Source organism: Pleurodeles waltl, chromosome 8 (assembly GCF_031143425.1).
Source record: "Pleurodeles waltl isolate 20211129_DDA chromosome 8, aPleWal1.hap1.20221129, whole genome shotgun sequence".
In the NCBI taxonomy this organism is placed as follows: Eukaryota; Metazoa; Chordata; class Amphibia; order Caudata; family Salamandridae; genus Pleurodeles; species Pleurodeles waltl.
The window spans coordinates 90,596,361-90,616,747 of NC_090447.1; the positions used below are offsets into that span (position 1 = coordinate 90,596,361).

At 43.9% G+C, this 20,387-nt stretch overlaps 1 protein-coding gene across 2 annotated transcripts in view; it reads right to left on the reverse strand.

The window, feature by feature from the left end:
• Positions 1-20,387, reverse strand: part of XRRA1 (X-ray radiation resistance associated 1) — a 183,863-nt gene that overhangs the window by 129,287 nt on the left and 34,189 nt on the right. For both annotated transcript variants that reach the window (XR_011194838.1, XM_069203812.1), the window contains exons 3-5: positions 15,914-16,113; positions 13,458-13,529; positions 11,824-11,896 (exon numbers count right to left, since the gene is read on the reverse strand). Coding sequence is in view for 1 of the 2 variants with exons in the window: in XM_069203812.1 (XP_069059913.1) it covers positions 11,824-11,896; positions 13,458-13,529; positions 15,914-16,113 (345 nt within the window). In the remaining variant the exon portion in view is untranslated. The remainder of the gene's footprint in view (positions 1-11,823; positions 11,897-13,457; positions 13,530-15,913; positions 16,114-20,387) is intronic.

A 20,387-nucleotide genomic window follows, 5' to 3' on the forward strand; every position in this document is an offset into this window, starting at 1 on the left:
TACTGGTCACTTACTGCTGAGGTACAATTAGAGCAGCCGATAATTGCACTACAGCAACAATCCCTGTTGAATATAAAAAAAAATGCACTAAAGCAACATTGACATCCTGTAAGCAGATGCAGGAATCATCCTAAAAAGTAAAGCTAGGGTGCACCTCTGCATCCAGGGGAGATGTGTTCTGTCGTTACCTTGGCCATGTCCAAGGGCACTATTAGAACAGTGCCTGTAAAAAATACTTTGGCCCTCGTTTACACTGAGATCAGGGAATAGATGGTAATAACATTATGGAGGTAATTATGCTACCACTAGCAGAAATCATGATATCACAAATTTGATTTGAAATGGAAATTACGTTCAGGTAGCACTGCTTTTTTGGCATCTAAAGGTGTGATGTGGTGTTAGCACTAGTTTTTACTGGTGCCAAGAAGCGCAGCTTTCCTTTGGATGAAGCGGCGTTACAGTATTTCCTGATATGGTAACATAATTGTTTTACTAATTGTAAAGTTGTGTACCTGCCTTACTATTGTGTGTCATCGAAAATAGGTGTTCCCAATAGGCAAGAGGTAGGCAGTATGTTTGCCAGGTAGGCAGTATATTGCTATACGTAGGGGACCTCTCTGTGTTCGCCTCCAGTTTTGAGAGTCTGTTGAACAAAGATTTTTGCTTCCTCAGGGCCCAGATGAGGCTGCACTGCAGACGTAAGGACCCAAGCATGTGCCCTTAATTCAGAGTGGCAGCGGCCTCACCAGTAAACAGCCCTCAGGATATCCAGTGCTGTCTGAGCAGGTCCCAGAGATAGACACATTGTGCCAAGGGCAGTATCCAGCAGAACCAGGAAGTTAAATACTGCAGCAGCTAAAGAGGTGGGCTGTGACGCATGAACGTAAGACGATAGTGGCTCTGCAGGCAGCCTGGCACTGAGCTCTAGGGGTCTGGAACATCCAAAGAGAGGGAGAAGGTTTATCCTAGGCAAGTCAGGGCAGTCCTGCCAAGTACCACTCATCAGGGGTTAGACTAACGCATACTAGTGTGGTGGTCCGCATCACTGCACTAAAATGTAAAAGTCACACATTTATAGCTCCTCCTGACACCACCGATGCTGAGGCAGACACGAGGAAGATGGGAACGCCGCTGCCCTCACTCAAGCAAGCAGCGCGGACCACGCGCTGCCCTGGCAGAGTGCTGTGGGCACACTGTTCAGTGCTGCTTGCACTCAGCGTGGCCTGGGAGGGCGGTTCAGCTGAGTTAGTGGCTCCATTCCTTATCTGATCTTAGCTGCTGCTGTGAGACTCCCTCAGCTCTGGCCAGCTGTGGCGGCGTCACGTGACTGCAACAATAATCACAGACTTTGTGTCCATTTGATTGGCTGAGCTAGGCAGCAAGTGGCAATTATGTTTCTTTGCCGCACTGCTGCCTGTGACTCCAGTTTGGTGCCTCACAGTGCCGTGCTGCAAGACTCGTCAGACGCTCTCAGGTCTGTAAGTGTGTGATTCATGACCTACATGTTCTTGTTGATTTATTCAACAAGAATATTAATTTAATTTTAGCAGCCTGAGCCTGCAAGCAGGACTTCTCACCTCCGGCTGGTGCCACGGCAGATTCTATTACAAGACTGGAGGCTTGATTATGACTTAACTTCTTTACTTATAGCTCTAGCAGCAAAGTGAAACATAACATAACATGGAAGAAAAAATTATAAGCAAAAGTATGAAGGAGGTCAGCAGTCTAGATCAGCTATGACCTCATGTGAGATGCACCAATCAGTGAACAGTCTCTGGTATAATTATCCCTGCTGAGCAGCAACTGTCCTCTTCTTTGCTGCTCTAGCAGAGATAAATATACATTTATTTGACTTAATGTGACGTTTATGGTTAATATGCACTGTATGTTGTGTACCTTGTATTTTCTCTCATTTATTGAAGTCTGGTCTTTTTCCTTCTTTAATAAATACCCTTAGCACACGAGCGCATGAACCGTCAGGCGCCCGCCTTTTCTTCAGCTGTGCATGATTTACCTGATTCTCTCCGCTGTCTCCACACACCTTTGAGCACTGCGTGCTGGCTTCAACCGCAGTGTCATTGTGCTTCATTCAGCCTGCTTCATTCAGCCTGTCACTTCCCTGTTTTTCAGTTGTGCTGAAGCTGTTCCTTTTCTGCTCTCTTGTTAAACAAATAAGACACTTTTGACAGCTCCGGTGAACTTCATTTCATGAGCTTGCCTCATTAGCCTGGAAGACAGTGCTGACTTGCATTTGAACTCACTCTTCCTGAAAATATCTACATGTCTGAACTAGGCAATTCCTGTAGGGCCTTAGCCCTCTCCTTGCAAGTGTGCAGTGAGTCTGCCTCAGAGCAGTTTTCTCTGTATTTCTTCACCTTTTTTCTGCTCCTCTTCATTATCGAGCGCTCCAACGCCTCAAGGATTGTCATCTTCAAAGGGGCCTCTCTTACTCAGCATTAGTTTCCCTTTCCGCAGAGGAACAGGAGGAGTTGTAGTGGTGGCTCTCCCAGAGGGAGTCTGGAATGTAAGATCCATTTTTGTCTAAGCCCCAGATATCACGTTAGAATCTGATGCCAGCAGATCAGGTTGGGGAGCATGATGCGGAAATGCTGTAACAGGAGGGAAATGGTCCCCAGAAGAAATGCATTATCATATTAACTGCTTAGAGCTGCATGCAGGTTCCTTTGCTATAAAAAGCCTAGCTCCAACTAAAGTAAATTGTTGTATTCTTCTGCGGATGGACGTCTCAGCGGTACGTTACATAAACAAACTGGGCGGAGTAAAGTCCAAGGATCTGGCAGATCTTGCCAAAGATTTTTGCCACTATTTCCTAGAAAAAGGGATTTCACTCAAAGCAGAATACATTCCAGGACTTTCCAACTCAGTGGCAGATTTGGGTTCCAGATTTCTAGTAGACAACAGTGATTGGTCCCTTCATCACCCGATTTTCCACAAGATTATCCATCTTTGGGGCCCCCTACAAGTAGATCTATTTGCATACCGCCTCAACCACAAGCTTCCTCGATTTTTCAGCTGGAGACCAGATCCAGCTGCAGAAGTGCTTGGTGCTTTTCTCCAACCATGTCACTCTTTCCAAGCATACGCCTTTCCTCCTTTTTCAATGATTCTTTGAACACTCCTTCACGTCAGAAAGGACCACGCCACAATAATAATAACTCCCTTCTGGCCCTCGCAAGTGTGCTTCCCTCAACTTCTCTCTGTGGACTTTCCAAGAATAATTCCCATGTTTCCCAAGTTTCCCTTGAACCCTCAAGGTCATCCTCATGATTTGATCATCAAAGGCCAATTGCATCTGATGACCTGGAAGATTTCAGGACAGCCTGACATGTCACAGGACTTTCGGCAGGCGCATTGTCAGTTATCAACGATTCCTGGGCTCCTTCCACTCAATCTGGTTATAAATACGCCTGGGCTTCCTGGATTCACTGGTGTGTGGAGAAAGAGATTGATCCAATATCTGCATCTCCTGTAGATGTAATCAATTTCCTTGTTACACTTTTTGTGGCTCGAAAAGCTACAGAACAATCAATTCTTACCGCTCAGCTATTTCTGCAGGACACGTCCTCGTGAAAGGAGAACCAATAGGTAAATATTTTTTGGTAAGTAGAGCTCTATAATCAATCAGAATCAAACTTCTCTTCAAGCCAAAATATTCATCTCTTTGGGATGTAAAGGTGGTATTGGATCTTTTTCTTCCTTGGCCCCATAATGAATTCCTTTCTTTGAAACATCTGTCTGCAAGACTAACATTGCTCTTGTGTTTGTTATCTTTCAGAAGAGTTTCTGATGTTAAGCCACTTGATGTTGATAATAAATCATTTTCTCCACAGGGGGTAACATTTTATCTTACAAAAACAAATTCATCCTCAATGATTTACCCTGCTTTCCATGAATATAAGAGGTTGTGTGTGGGCTCTTGCCTTCAGTGTTAGGAATCCCACACTGCTGCTTTTCCCCCTTCAGCAGTATCCCAACTGCTGATATCTTTCAGGGAAACATATGCTCCTGTGTCTCCTTCTACATTAGCCAGGTGGGTTAGATGGATCATGGCAGAGGCGGGCATTGACACTACCTTGTTCGGTGGCCATTCATTCAGAGGAGCTATGGCCTCACGGGTGAGTATTGCGCTTTACAAATTCCCTGATTCATTGATTGATTGATTGATTGATAGATGGCCTCCAAAGCCTTTATTTCAGTAGGCCGTCTGAAAGATATCCTTAAAGCAGCAGATTGTTCGAGAGAATCAACTTTCCAAACACTCTATTTTAAACCAATTAATCATGTTTCGTCTAATGTTATTGCACAGCTTTACACTTGTCATAACTGAGCCTCCGGTCTTGTAAAAGAATGTATATCTCCCCCACTAATATGACAGGAGGTTTGAATTCTATTAAAGACACCTGAATAGTTAATGATACTATTATTTTCTAGCTTAAATGCAGTTGGTGGATCCCACAATGTCATGGATGATGTTCTTTTCTGATGGATGCCTTCTACATTGGAATGTTTCAAGTTTTCTCATTTATGTTACAAGTCAAGACATATCAAAAATGGACTGTTCGTATTTCTCTGCTATTATGGCAAAGAAGAGGACGGTTGCTGCTCAGCAAGGATCATTATACCAGAGACTGTTCACTTATTGGTGCATTGCACATGAGGTCACAGTATCTAAACAGCTGACCTCCTTCATACTTTTGCTTATAATTATTTCTTCCATGTTACGTTTCACTTTGCTGTTAGAGCTATAAGTAAAGAAGTTAAACCATAATCTTCGCCTCCGTGTCTTTAATAGAATCTAACTTCCTGTCACGTTAGTGTGGGAGATTTACATTGGGCTCAGCTGACTCACTGTAATGATTAGCAGCTAAGACGCCCCTGCAACGCCACGGCTGCCGACAGTTGCGTGGCCTGTTGATCCTTGCATCAGCAAACTAAGTTATTCTTGGGGTGGCACCTTCCCTCTTGCTGAGTGTTTTAAGGGCAAATGGTGCCACCCCAGTGTCACTGACAGGGAACTTTCGCTGGCCAGGCTTCGGGCAGTTGAATGCCGGAGAATCATTCTGAGTAGGCACCTGCATGACCTCTGTTCAGGTTTTTCTATAATTTCTGGCACCAGAATCATCTGCAAATTCCTTCTTAAATGGATTTTAACAGTATGGGAATTCCTGACCGATAACACAACATAATTTTTAAGAAAGCCTGAGCTCAGCAAGACGCACTGAACCATGCAACTGAACTGAACTCAGGTAGCTGCAGGTGGCGCCTCGGACCTCAGGGCGGTAGGCCGCTCAGCTATAATGAATGATTTTTATACCAGTAAGTCAGTGTCTCCCTTGCCTTTGTTGCTTGATTTTGCTTATGAGAAAGTGTCATTCATAGTCATTGAAGTGTCACTAATAATAACAATGAACTTATGAAAATGTCACACATAGCAGTCTGAAACCTTGGCATCTATGCTGCAGGGTATGGGAGTCTGAGGAAGCGCCCCTTTTAAACAAACACTGGAAAATACAATAAGCCTGGTTGTTTTTGAGTGAAAGTGCTTCTTCACTGATTAACGACTTTGTGTGTGACAGTGTGGATGGGAGAGTGGATGAATGTGAGAAGAAAAAAGAGCTGGATAGAAGGATGAGTGCTGGAGTGCATTGATAATTACTAGGTAAGTGAATGCATTGATGATGGATGAATGGTTGAGTGCATGCATGAATGTTTTAAATTGTGAGTGGATGAATGGGTGAAAAGGTGCAAGAGTGCCTGAATTACATTAATCTTATATGCTGAGGCCTGCAACAGTAATAATCTTAAGAAAATAATGCTAATTATTTTATTTATTTTTTAAGTATAGAACTCCAATTGTTACACCATGGGTGGCTACCATCATGCCAAGTGTGCCTACAATATGTAAAAGATTACCGCTGCTACGTATGTTCAGGTTTCCAGCATCACTGTGTGTTAAGATGTAGTGGCTGCTCAATAACCGCAGTGCATGTTCAAATTTGCCCCATTAATTAGTAATAATTAGGGCATATTCTGTGTTGCACTACAAATCAGTAATCTTCAATACATACTCAGATTTGCACCACTGAGTAACTAGATCTGGCATTAGCCAAGACCATATGTATAATATACATACTTACATTGGCTTTTAGTTAGCCATTTTCATCCACTGGTCTGTTATTGAGTCATTTTGCTTCCGCCCACTACAGCATACAGTATGGGGCAATAGGTCAGCCCACTTCAGCCATTGGCTAACTTCACTGTGTTACGGTATTCCGCCCTTTCACATGGAGCGCATCCACACACAAAGTAGATCCTTAAAGTGCCAGGGACTATTATGGCAATGTGTGCTTTTTGAGGCCACAACATTTTTACTTTAAGACATTGTTTTTATATTGACGAGGGCCCTGCTGCTTCCGGAAAAATAAAGTTTGTTGAAATTCTTGACAAAACAAAACAAGCATTGACAAAGTCAAAAGTATGGTGGTCAACACCAGGCCTAATGGCTTTGCCAATTCTTGTTTTTACTGTGTTGAAATTTGCTGTCACTCATTAATCCATAGTAGATGTTAGATTTGCACCGGTGGAATCCATTAAAATAAAAAGAGACCACATACATACACTCTATAATTTGGAACATGGTAAGAACTGCCACTTTGCTCCAGGATTGAGACAATCAGTGGGATCTGTACAACGGAGGTCCGGGCGAGTTGAAATATCCTAAATAAACACTATGTCCCTCATTACGACCCTGGCGGTTGGTGGAGAAGTGGCAGTAAAAAAAATGGAATTATGACCATGGCGGTTACCGCCATGGTCATCCGCCACTTCTCCATTCGGACCGCCAGGGCGGAGACAACCACTGGGCTGGAGACTTAGGTCTTCAGCCCGGCGGGCATCACAAGACTGCCGGCGGTATCACGACCCGGCTGACCGCCATGGATTTCATGGGGTTGGGCACCGCCATGAAATCCATGGCGGTAAGCACTATCAGTGCCAGGGAATCCCTTCCCTGGCACTGATATGGGTCGCCCCCACCCGAGTCCTCCCCCCACGCCCCTCACCCCCTCCCACCCCCCAAAGGTGACAGGACCCTCATCCCCACCCCTACCCCAACATCGCTAAACAGACACACACCCTACACGCATGCAGACACCACCAACACACATACCCGCACACATATCAACAAATATGCCAACAGCCACACATACAGTCATACATGCACACCCACATACAGACAGACACGCACACATTTCAAAACAGAACACACCCCCTGCATGCATACACGCACTCACACAACCCCTCTACATACTCACACGCACACCCCAATGCACGCACACAACACACAACACCCCCCCATCCCCCTCCCCTAACGGACGACCAACTTACCAGTTCCGTAGATCCTCCGGGAGGGGATGGGATCCATGGGGGCTGCTCCGCCTCCAGCACCCCGTCAACAGAACACTGCCACGCCGAATCACGGAACGTGGTTCGGTGGGCGGTGTTCTGTTGACGGGGCGGTGGAGGTGGAGCAACCTCCACTTCCCCGCCGACCGCCAGTATGGTTGCTGGCGGCTCTCCATCAGGAAAAGGACGGAGGGCTGCCAGCAGTCATAATTCGCTGAGCGGAAAACCGCCTGCACTGGCGGTCTTCAGCGCGGCGGTTCATCAGCGGTCTTTGAAAAAGACCGCCGAGGTCGTAATGACCACCTATGTTTTGGGGTCTGCTGACACTCTTCACTGATGGACTCCAGGGCAAATATTAACTTCATGTACTCTTCTTGTAAGTAACCAGGGATGCTGCCTAGCAGTCAATTGATCACTGTCATGACTCATGGGAATGGGTAGACACTCTCTGGTGGTTATCTCAGGAGGCGGCAGGTTCTAAATGAGGCAGCCATCTTGAAACGGCAATCCTCCATTTCAAGATTCTTGGGATGCACAGCTTGAAGGTGGTGTTGCAGGCCTGTGTCTTTACTGGGGGTGAAGCACAGCAAGCTCAGCCCTGCTAACTCTGTTCCTGCTTCACGCTGACAGAACCCCAGCCTGTGAGTGCAGCAAACATTTGCACAGACACACTTGTGCAAGATACTTGCAACGCTTAATGGCTGCATTGTGGGCAACGAATATCATTGTGTGTATAGAACAAACGTCATCAGTGGCAGGAGGCTCAAGCCCTAGTGCACAATGAACAAGCCTCCTTGCACCTAATGAACAGAAAAAGTACACCCTTGCCTCTCCCTCTGGCAACTGACAGCCTTTTAGTTTGTGCTCATGGGACAAGTGAAGGCACATTAAAGCAAAGTCTTATTTCACATTTATTTCTTCTTATAATCATTCTTGGAACCCATCTCCTCACTGCTGAGGCTAACTCCATCTGCCTTATCTCCTCTTCCCTCTACTCAAATAATTAGTCACTTGTGCAAAGAGCTCATGCCATGAACACTGCAGCTGTGCACTACTACTGCCTCCCAAGTGTTGCAACCCACAACCAACAGTGATCTTCCTGGGCCTAGTCACTGTTTTTCTCTCTAAAGGCTGAATGCAGACTTATTGGAGGAGAAGTAGTGACCTTTCAGTTACTATCTTGCATGGTTTGAGGCATCTCGTGAGATTTTGGTGGCCAACCATGCCTTCCCACTCGGCATCAAGAACTTCAGGGATGCAGTGGTAAGCTCGCAAAGGCACCTGGACACAGCTGCACACCTCAGATAACTTTTGGCAGTGGACTTGGTCTCTGACCAAGCGGACTTTTAAACGAGGTGTTCATAAAATGTGATGCTTTTTAAGGCAAAGTAAACTGATGAAATTCGAAGTGTCTACTGTCTTTGTAGAGGTGAGGAAACAAGGCCGAAAAAACACACTGCTGGACCTGCAGATATAGCTGAACGCTTGGCATAGCATTTGATACAAAAACAAAACAGACATTATGAAGAATGACTAGGCTATTCCCTGCAGGCTTGATTTACAAAGGTAAGCTACACTTTTAAGTAAGGTTATACTTTGTAGTAAGTTTACTACTTTTGGTATTGATAAACTCCAGGTTTGAACTTACTGCAAAAGTGTAAGTTACATATCTCCACCCCAAGATTAATGCAACTAGCTTACTCTCTAAACCCCTGTCTGACCCTCCCTAAACCCCTCTCACTGTTACCTAATACCTTCCCCTTTAGTAGTAAGTCTGCCACTTTTCCCACCCACTCTCCTGTGTCCCTCCCACATTCACAACTGAAATGTATACTTATGTGTGCTGAGACTTTGCAATCAGGGGTGGAGAACACCTCACATATAAGTATATGCAAAATGTACACTCTGTGGTGTGTTTTACAATACTACAAAACGTACTACAGAATTCAGCTTGTGAATCAGGGCCGGGATTTCACAGTAGACGCTTTTTAGCGTGTAGGTAAAACAGAAATCAAGCACTCAACACTTTGCATTTCTACTCCCTGGGCCACTCAGAGTATTTCGGTGTAATTAAAACAATAAACAATGAGGGGCCAAGTATTTGTAGTTTGTTCAAAACTTTAAGTACGGCTCACAGCAGGGAGTCAGGAAGAGATGGGAGCGAGAATTCGAGAGAGATACAAGAGAAAGAAGGAAATACAGGGAGAGACAGAAAAAGGTCCTTATTTAGATCTTGGCGGAGGGGAATACTGTCACAAAGGTGACGGATATCCCGTTTGCCGTTTTACGATCCCATTATAACCTATGGAGATCATAATAGGACGGGATATCCATCATGTTTGTGACGGAGTATTCCATCCGCTGGGATCTAAATCAGGCCCGAGGTCAGGGAACGATTGAGAGGGAGAGTCAGACAGAGAGGTCAGAGAGAGAACAAAGGTAGCTTCCATAGGTGCAGCAGGTGCAGTGGTGCTGCGGCCCGAGCCCTGATTATTGCTGTACTTTAGCATTCAAACAGCCAGAAGCCCATTTCCTTTTTTGCTGTAGGATCCATGACACATGGGCTATGCTACTGGGGGAGAGAAGAATAGAAGGATGAAAAGACAGACATAGGGAGAGCCATGTAGAGGCAGAATGACAGATGCAGGGATGGGGCGAGCTAGGTGGAGGGCGTCTGAAGACTGTGATTCCATGCTAAGGGCTCTGTCTGAATGTGAATTCCATGTGAATGTTTGCTTAGGGAGCATGGCCTCCAGAACATTCTCCTTTTCCAATCTTGCAGAACCTACAGACAGGCTGAGCTGAAACGTGTGATGAGAAAAATGCTAAGAACTCCAATGCCTAGACTGAACACAGGGACAGCCAAACCCGCTCCTCAGTTTATTGCCATATGAAAAGTAAGCAGTGCTTAATTTGAGCCTGTGGTTGCCGGACGGGGACCACCGACACTCCTTTTTGGGGGCCAGCATTTATTTTTCCTCATCAGACATTTATATAGAGCAAGAGAGAGAGAAACACACAAATGGGAAAGAAGAAAGAAGAGAAAGGCTGAAAAGTGTCACTGAAGGAGAAAGCTGGGACCAGCAAGGATTAAATAAATGGGTATATAGAGGATTAAAGAGGTATGAGGTGGATTCAAGACTACGCAGCCTTGGTATTCAGTGCGCTGACATTTAATAGCAACGGTTGAGGGTTTGGAGCATAGCTTTGGGCACTGGCACTAATTATTTTACAAATTAAGCACTGACAGTAAGGGTCTTATGTCTCATTAGCTCTATGGTTGAAGGGATGGGGGCACCCTGCTGTCTGTGATATGATGACTACGCTGCTGTCTGGAGTCTCACTCTCTATGCCACATACAACAGTTGCCATGATTACTGGTGTGCGGTGCCCCATAGTGGTGAATGGTGATGGACCACTTTCCTTCTTGGTGCTCGTCCTCCTAGCCGACTCTGGCAGGACAGAGTGAAAACGCCATCAGTCATTATGACTGGCACTTCCAACATCGAATGAGCGTCGTGTTGGCTGATCCAAAAGATGAACAACACTTCCACCAAAGCAAAGGCTGAAGGAGCTCCATGTAAGTAGTCCTGTTGAATGTACCAAATGTGAGTGACACTTTCAACAATCAATGGCAGAAGAGGACGGACCCAAAACACCTCCCTACGTTTACTACATTATTTTTTATTTATAACATACATTGTTTCAAAAGCCACTACCCTAGACCTAAATATTAGACCAATTGGGAGCAATTCAGTGCAGGGAAGTCACAGGCATGGATTTTGAAATAATGAACTTCCTACGCTGAATTACCTACAATTAAAACCAAATGCTCCAGTGATGCTGAAAGTCAACCCAAATTATTGAGCAGGGCTAAGTAACTGCAATACCTGCCAGCTGCCTAGAACACTACTGCCATGGTAGCACCAGGTACTCTGTTAAAACAACATCTGCAAATACTGCCTCCTAGGTGCAAGAGGGGCATCAAGATATCACCAGTCTTATTCCAGTAGAGATCTTTGGTCCGGCATGGACAGATACACTGGCAAAGCCAACTTAGGGCCCGATTACGACCTTGGTGGATGGCATACTCCATCACAAACGTGATGGATATCCCTCCCGCCATATTACAAATTCCATTACATCCTATGGAACTTGTAAAATGGCAGGCGGGATTTCCGTCATGTTTGTGACATAGTATCCCATCCGCCAAGGTCGTAATCAGGCCCATAGACCATTTCAGTCTAGGGGTGCAGTCATGAAGGGAGCACAGCCTACCACAATGTAAAGGAACTGGCAGGTCAGTAGGCTGACTGGGCACATCCTATTTCACCAGTAGGGTGTGTTCTCTGTAGACTTAGCAAGTAGACATTGTGAGTCAGACCTCCAGTTACTCACCCAATGATAACAGGTTTTCTGTTGCATTGATGTAGGCCACGCAGTCGAACTGCTCAAAGTCCTCTTCCTTAACCTTTAGGAGAAAAATTAAAAACCATAACTTGTATGGGGAAGTTATCAAAAAGCAGTATGTTATAGGTTCTAAACCACAATATGCCAAACAATATTGAATTATATGCTAAAGGCTGAGATAGAAAACTAGGCAGAAGTTGAAAGGACAAACGTTTATTTTTCTAGGGGCCCCTTGGAAGATAGGGGCCCTGAGCAATTACCCACTTTGGCCATGCCTTAAAACGTTTCTGGCACTGGTTAATACCTGAATTATCATTACCAGGCCCCCAGAATGAAAGGGTCACTTCTAATTGGCCCATTTATTGTAGTGTTTAACCTGGCATTTCATTAGTGGTATTTCTTTTTCTTTGTTGCATTGAGGACACAAGGGTTTGCCACCAGATAGTAGTATGCTTTGGTAGGGGACACACCTTTTTTGACTGGTGTCCCCCAGATATCCAACCTCCATGTAATGCTTACATTAAACCTTTCAGAATCTGTGGGTAATTTGGTAATACCTTACTGGTTTCATTAATCTGGCTGCAGGCTGCAGGCATCCGTAATATCGATACCCTGTTCTGATAATCGACCTCAACCACTTAAGCATAAGTATATCAGACCGTCCTAAATTGTGCTGGGGACGTCCTTCAAATATAATGAACACTGATGTAGGCAGAGCTCAGACAATAAAGGAATACTTGGATGGAAGATCCCAAAATGCGCAGCCAAATGGGCTTCATTCTTCAATTTCTGATGCTTGCTTTTGGATACACTTCAGTTTCACAGGTTTATCTCGCATTCCATGACTTTCCAATCTCCTCTACAGTGTGAGAAGTAAGGAAGGATGAAGATGTAGGCTTGCATCAGCTGGTGAATTTTGTTGGTTCAGTCTGACATCTTCTGCTACACACATGCTCCTCTTGGCAACCTGGACACCACTCAAGTACTGTGGTGGTAGCCCTTGACTGTGGCTCAGGCCCGTAACTTCAACCAATGTTATCATTATGAATGTTATCGCCAGTGTGCTATAAGGCTATATTAGGAATACCGCACGGAGTGCTGTAATCAACAGATTAAACCTATATTTCCAATGAATGCTCACGCCCACTCTGCATTGAGCAGAACCCAAATTGTTATTTTTAGACCTAGTTCTGCAGCACATTGTATTTTTCAGTATTGTCCACAACAGTGTTGGTATTCATAAGTTAGTCAAACATTTATTTCTAAAGCTTTACATGTCTTGCATATAACATGGCACCAGAACCAATAAAAGAGGACTCTTCCTTCCACCCTAATGATCAATGCCTTGAAAATTCTTGTTATCTTGATGGCTGGTGACTTTCTTGGACTGTGCAGTGTAAGATACATGATCGAACCCCAGAAGGGGCATCAGGCCACAACAGCCACCTCGTGCTGTCTGGTTAAATAAATAGTTTAGTACATGACTACAAGGGGCCTAATTCACAAAAGAGTCCTGCAGTCACGGCAGAGGCCCTGCAGTCGCGGTGGGGGTCCCACACTCGTGGCAGGATCTATGTACAGCGGATTTCCATAAGAATTAGGCCCTGAGGCTTTATACTTACCGAGGTTAAATGTTTGTCGCTTATATCCACAGAGCACAGGTCCGATGGGTGGTCAACATAGTGCGACTTCAGCTAGAAATTGAACAAGTAAGGATTAGCGATGTGTAGTCAATGAAAATACTTTACGGTATGTACAGCCCATACATGGGAGCTCATGGAGGTAACTTTAAGAAAAGCAGCAGAGGTGTTAATGCATGGAAATCAATGTTCTCCCTGATACGGCACATACCGCTTTGTTATATGAGCCGAACTGCCATCTGCTTCTAATAAAAGAATGCTGTCACGATTGAAAAGTTACTTCCATTATAGCCCTTTAATTGAGATGCAGGTAACGAGTCAGGCAGAAAATGGACTAAAACCCTCAACATTATGGATTTTTGGAAGAGTGGTTAGCTGAGGAATTATACCAAGTTTATCTCTTTATTTTTATTAACATAGAAGGAAGAACTAGGTCTTTCCTAAAGACACCAACAACTAACCTTTTTTTAAACATATGGTTTTGAAAATAGTCTCATTTCAAGAGCGCAGCTCTAAGCAAAAGTGCAGCTTAAAAATAAATAGAAAAATCCTCCCCTAGCTTTAAGAATGCCCCACCACTTTTGATTTAATTTCTGATGTACCTCGGAGAAATTAAATACCCAGTGCCAGGGGCCAGAGATTTTCTCGGGAGGTCGCAGCCGGTGCCACCACTGCTTGCGCTACCCACTGCAACTAGAGGTGCCATCTCTTCTACTCTGTCCCTATGGTGCAATTTCTATGTCAGCCTAGTAGCCGTGTAAAGAGCTCCACTGAACCCCAAGTCGATACCAACACGTACCCTGCATTTTGTTGCCCGTTTCAGATGATCAGCGTTCCACATTTATCTATAAAAGGATTGATACTGAGTTGTCCCCAGTCTTATAGGAGCAGTTTATAAGTGCTGTTGTCCAGCATTTGTGAGGGGGGACAAACTACAAGTATCAAAATTCAAGGAAAAAATGACTCTCCAGGTTACTTGATTGGGTGGGTCAACTTGAGAGCTCATAGTTGTGTTGGCCGAGGCTCTAAGTATAAACCACAATCTGGACGTGCCAATGACAGGGCAGTCAGGTGGTTTCACATCACTGAACGGTTCAGCGGGAGGGAGGCAGGAACTATATCACTGGCCTGGACCACCCTAGCTTAAAGCAGCCAATACTAAGCACACGTTGGCGGCCATTGGGGTCTGGTGGTGTCTATGATTCTTGCCCACCACCGGAGCAACTGTTCCTTTACCACAATAACAGTGAAGTTCTTGAAGTGAAAATATGTGTGTTGTGATCTTTCATACTTACTGCATGAGCAGTTCTTTCATGCAAAATGTACAACTGCATGGCCCAATCTGTGCACTGGGTGCTCTAAAATGAGTTCTGGTAGTGAGCCCCGGCACACACAAGATAATATAAACTAAACACTGGAGATAGTCGAACTGGCATCTAACACAACCACAGCTGCGGGACTGGGTAACAGAGGCTCCCGCCTTTATCCCAGGACCTCTTACGGCTTATGAGGCAGGAGGGAATGGACCAGGGAAAGAAGACAGCTGCTAATGCTGTCCTCTCTCTGCCCCAACCACGCCGTTCACAGGGTTTTATATGGTACCATTCAGAATCATATTCCTTTTTTTAATTCTGCAGTTTTCCCAGAGTATCTACAGTTCCCTATTGTGAGTGGCAGTAAGAGAATCCAGCCTTCATAGTGGGAAACCACAACATTTACTAAACTGCACTATACAAGCAGCACGCACCTATCACCCTTTCCTGTGGACTCAAATCACCGAAGGAAAGACCAACAACACAAGGGACTAGAGTGTGACATCCACGTTAGAGATACGTCAAATGTAAATGACTTGAATGAATAACCTGCTCAGGGCAGGAACTCGCTATATCATGTGAAAGACCCGCAACAAGGTGACATGTGAAGACTGGGGTATGGGCTTCCGATCGAGCCACTTAGAGGCGGAACCCCAATTGCTTGGCAAGGGTGCAATGGGACCTAATGCAAGCCAGGAAAATGGGCACCTTACCTCCGATTGGGTTTTGAATGAACAATAATTAGGGGGTAAGTCAGCAGAGCCCTCAAACCCCTGGGCCATGCTACCATTGCAATAAATGTTCTGATGACATCTATACCTCTGGGGACATGGGGGGTTATTAAAACTATGGAGGAGGTGTTAATCCGTCCCAAAAGTGACGGTAAAGTGACGGATATACCACCAGCCGTATTACGAGTCCATTATATCCTATGGAACTCGTAATACGGCTGGTGGTATATCCGTCACTTTACCGTCACTTTTGGGACGGATTAACACCTCCTCCAAAGTTGTAATAACCCTCATTGTCTACAAAAGGTTATTTATAAGAAAGTTGTAACACACAGTTTAACTTTGGACTAAGAAGCAACATAAGCCATATATAGGGATTTCTGTTCACATTTACCAAAAAGGATGCATTTAGGACTTTGTTTCCTGCCTCCAGCTCTCTGACGGGGCACACCCTTGCTTTCACAGGTACTGCAGGTGTGTTGTCATGCAGCCGATTCTCCCCACACTCCTGCCTTTCAAGGGACCTTGCACAGACCATGGTCTTGAACCTGCGCTCTTGGTTGGCCTTGTGTGACACCAGCCAGTGTCCCGCGCCTGTCAGAAAACAAGAGCCACAAAAAAATTAGCATAGTATTGCTGATGCATCAAACTCCACAGAATTGTCTTTAAGATGCAACCTCAATATATTTTACAGAGCTGGAAGATGAGGACATTTGGGGGGTTAGGGAGCAAAAGATGTGAGACAAAGTCTCAACAGACAATATTCTAACCATCTCAATAAACTAAATAAAGTTAGCATAATATTGCTTAGTTAGCAAACCTTGCAGTAGACTCTTTAAGATGTAACCTCAATATCCCTTACAGAGCGGTAAGATGGGGATACACGGGGGTGTAGGAACCAAAGGATGTGAGACAAATTCACGAAACCCAATATTTTAAGCATTTCAATAAACACCTCGACAGAACAGCGTGCTTGCAGGCAAGTGAAGAACCATTTCAATGGATTGCTGCGTGAACACAGTAACTAGGAAAATGTGACTGAACTGCAGTTTTTCATGAAAATATTAATTTGCTGCACTCATTATAGAATCCACCATCTACTGCATATTTTGAGACTTTAACAAGCAAACTAATTTCTTTATCTCAAATGGATAAAAAGTTATCGAAAATGCATGTAATGTTATTTAAAATGCAGCATATGATGTATGGGGCATGGTGCTGAGCAAGACACTATGCAGGTTTAACTGGTCAACTTGCTACAATCAGCCATTTGAAAGGATGGACATTTAGCCCAGACAGTGCAAACATTCGCATTTGATGGACGGGGGAGAAGGGTGAAGACCTTAAATGCATAAGCACAATTCTACCAGACTGGGGATAAAATGCTTTCTGAATCATGAAACATTACTGTACACATTAAGATGTAGATCAAAGGCACTGTTCCTAAATTAGCAACTCTTTCAAGTAAGCACTGACACCTTAGAAGAGTCCCAACCATGCTGTATTTCTATTTAGTTCTCTTGTGTATTGGTTTCTAAAGAACTTCCCAGAGACTTACTAATATGATAAATGTGAAAAGTACTATTTTGTTTTCGGGACAGTTTCTTAATGGAAAGAGATCCCTCTAGAGCATTAGTAGACACAAACATTTTCCCACGGGCCAAAAAGTGGTCAGCTGTGTGCCAGAGGGCTGCACTGATGCCAGCAGATAGGAGGTGTGAGGGAGAGGTGGTTGGATGGTTTTAGGGTAAGCTAGGCACGTACAGGGTGTGGACAGGAAATCATGGGATTATTTTGAGGGTTTTATTCCATGCTGGCATCTAAATTAAGCCTGTATGTTCTAGAAGAGTCATAGATTTGACAATACCGTGTTGAGCAGTAGCTGAGTCATTAGCCCTCTATCGCACCCTGGGATAAGCCTTCTCTGCTTGCTATTGCTACCTTGGGTGAGTCAAGTGTACAAAGGAAGTAATCTGATTATTGAATTGGAATGAATTTCAATCTTGTGCCTCACAATCTCCTTATGTCTGTACTTTCCTATCTGCAAACGGAGTGCTTACAACAAGGCTCAGTTAAAGTAGTACTGAGTGCTATAAAAAAATCTTTGACAAAGAACCCTCCCAACCATGTGTGCAAGTCACAGAGATGGGCAGACACAAACACCTAACCTCCTTTGTTAGATATGGGCACTGGAAAGGTTTTAGGGGTGTCAGTAGGAGACTTAACATTTAATCCTGGCTTTACCACTTTGTCAAAATATGCTGGTTGTGAATTCTGTATTTAAAGTCTGGGCAGGTTCTACAATATGGTGGCATTTCATTGGTGAGAGTAGCCTCGAAGTCTTACCATCAGAACCACTCACACCAAATTCGTTGTGTAATGAGCAAGATGGAAACTACAGATCCAGAAGGATGTTTTTTATTAATCTCAGCCGCTTCTGATAATACATTGTGCGCTTTGGGGTAATCACTTTCTCAACCTATTTCTTTGCCCACTTTTTTCTATTAGAGATAGGGAAAACCTTAATCAGATGAAACACTGGTAGTACGTATGTGAAAACAGGACTGTAACCCAACAATTATTTGATTTTATCCATTGGAAAGAGAACACCAGCAGTGGCATAACATTAGCCCCCGCAACTACTGCGGTGCGGTGGGGCCCCGAGCTCCAGGGGGCCCTATAAGCACAGTACACTAACTGGGTCTGGAAGGTGTTAGGTGATGGACTGGACAAGGCGGGTGGTCTCCTTGTACTTTGCAGGGGGGCCCCCTCCAGTTTTGTTACGCCACTGACACCGAGTCTCATATTCCACTCACTAGAATATGGTGTAGTGAGAAAGTTATGAAACTTGAAACAAGCAGTCCTTCACTGTGGTGTTTGTATTCCTGCTAGTTCACTTAATAGGAGTTATGTGATAGGTAAACGAGTCAAGCCTTGCTCGAGTCAAATGCTTGACTGTGGCTCAGCTCAAGGGTCTCTTGAATCCTCAAGCCCAAAACAAGCTGATCCTTCATAAGGCTTCTGTCTGTTACCCATGCTCTAAACTCACGCTCCAAGAAGTGAAGATAAACCAATAACTTGTGATGTAAAACAAGAGGGAAACGCATGCCTGTGGCTATATATTGCACGCTGTGAAACCAAAAAGCCTTAGATCCCCACATGACCAAATTGTGTGATAGTGGACAGCTGTTTTATTTCACTTTGTCTCCTTTTTCTTCATTAACACATATGAAAGCACCTTGAAATAAATGAGTTCAGGCTGTTTGCTGAACAAAAGCTTCTCTTGAATTTAATTTAATAAATGCAGTGTTGGCCACCTAGAGGGTGCACATATCAACTGACTTGCCTCTTGGTTCACCATTGGCATTGTTGTCAGGGTGGGGCGGAAGCATGACTGTTCCTAACTTTGTGTTTGAAAATTATCACTTTTAAAAAATACTTCTCAATGCACTGATATAATCTGATGTACTAAGGTTAAATGCTTATGCATGTAAATGAAATATAGGTTTTTGAATTTTGAAGAACCTCATATGTTTGTGTATGTTGCAAGATCTCTTTAAAAATGAAGGTGTTTCTAAAGTTAAGTGGCGCAAGACACTTTCCTTGGTTCTTTTCTTTCACTTCAGTTAATGTCTAATAAAATGCTTGCATTTATGTAGCATTTTTCAGAATATTAGTGCTTAGTACATTAAACAGCAGCCTGTGCTGCTATTCACAGGGGGCTGCACTTAAAGGCTAGAAGGGCCGTACTTTGAGTATCACTGCTCTAGAAGCCTTATAATGTGACCATTGGGGAAAACTGAATCAGAAAAACACATTTTAGAGCATAATGGAGATGCACTGAATAAACAGGGTGATTTTGATACAAGAATTGGACACATGTAGGTTCGCTTTCTACTGAGTGCAACACTCTATGGGCCCGATTCACAAAGGTAAAGTTAGAGCAAAAGTCCAACTTTGTTTCTTTTCGGTAGGTATTCACAAAGGTATGTTACTATTAGTACAGTTACTAGTAGTAAAATTACTAGATTACTAGTAGTATCTTACCCTTGTGAATACTGAAAATTAGTAAAATAAGACTTTTGGTCAAAGTTAGATTTTAGGTCTAAACTTAGGCTTGAGGTGTAAACTTAGACTTGAAGTCTAAGTTTACCTTTGTGAATTGGGCCTTTATTTTAGAACTCAAGTCTAACTTAGACCAAAAGTCTAACTTTACTACTTATCAGTATTCACAAATGTAAGTTACAACTAGTCAATTTACGTGTAAAACGTACCTTTGTGAATACCGAAAAGTAGTAAAGTTACACTTTTGGTCGAAGTTAGACTTTAGGTCTAAACTTACCTTTGTGAATCGGACCCTATATATTTTGTACCAAAGTATTTAATGTTGGTAAAAACAAATTCAATATGATCTGCGGAATGTGTATGATTTTTGCTCCTAATAAAGGTATATATATTTTTATAGGCCTGGAATCTCTTTGGGGGTCACTGCATTAAAATATATGTATGTGGTATTTCTACAGCACATAGCTAGCCCAAAGGGAGCAAATTGCTGCATGGGGTCAAGAATAAAGTCAGTGACTAATGAGAGAGGTAGGTGGTTTGTGAACTGTTCATGCAAAATAGCTAGACAATACTGCCACCAAATGTGTTGCATAACTTGCTTTTCCTTGCTGTATAATTTACCTTTCCTTGCAAATAAAATCATCACTCACCAAGAACGCATGGCCGGCTTCCAACTTGGGCTTGCATCTTCCCCTACCATTGCTTGTGCTTTCAAGCCTGAGCTGGGGCCTCCAGAGTGTGGAGCATCATCTGGTGTAGGGCTGGTGTAAGGCTTCAGACTCTGTTTTTTAATGCTAATCCCT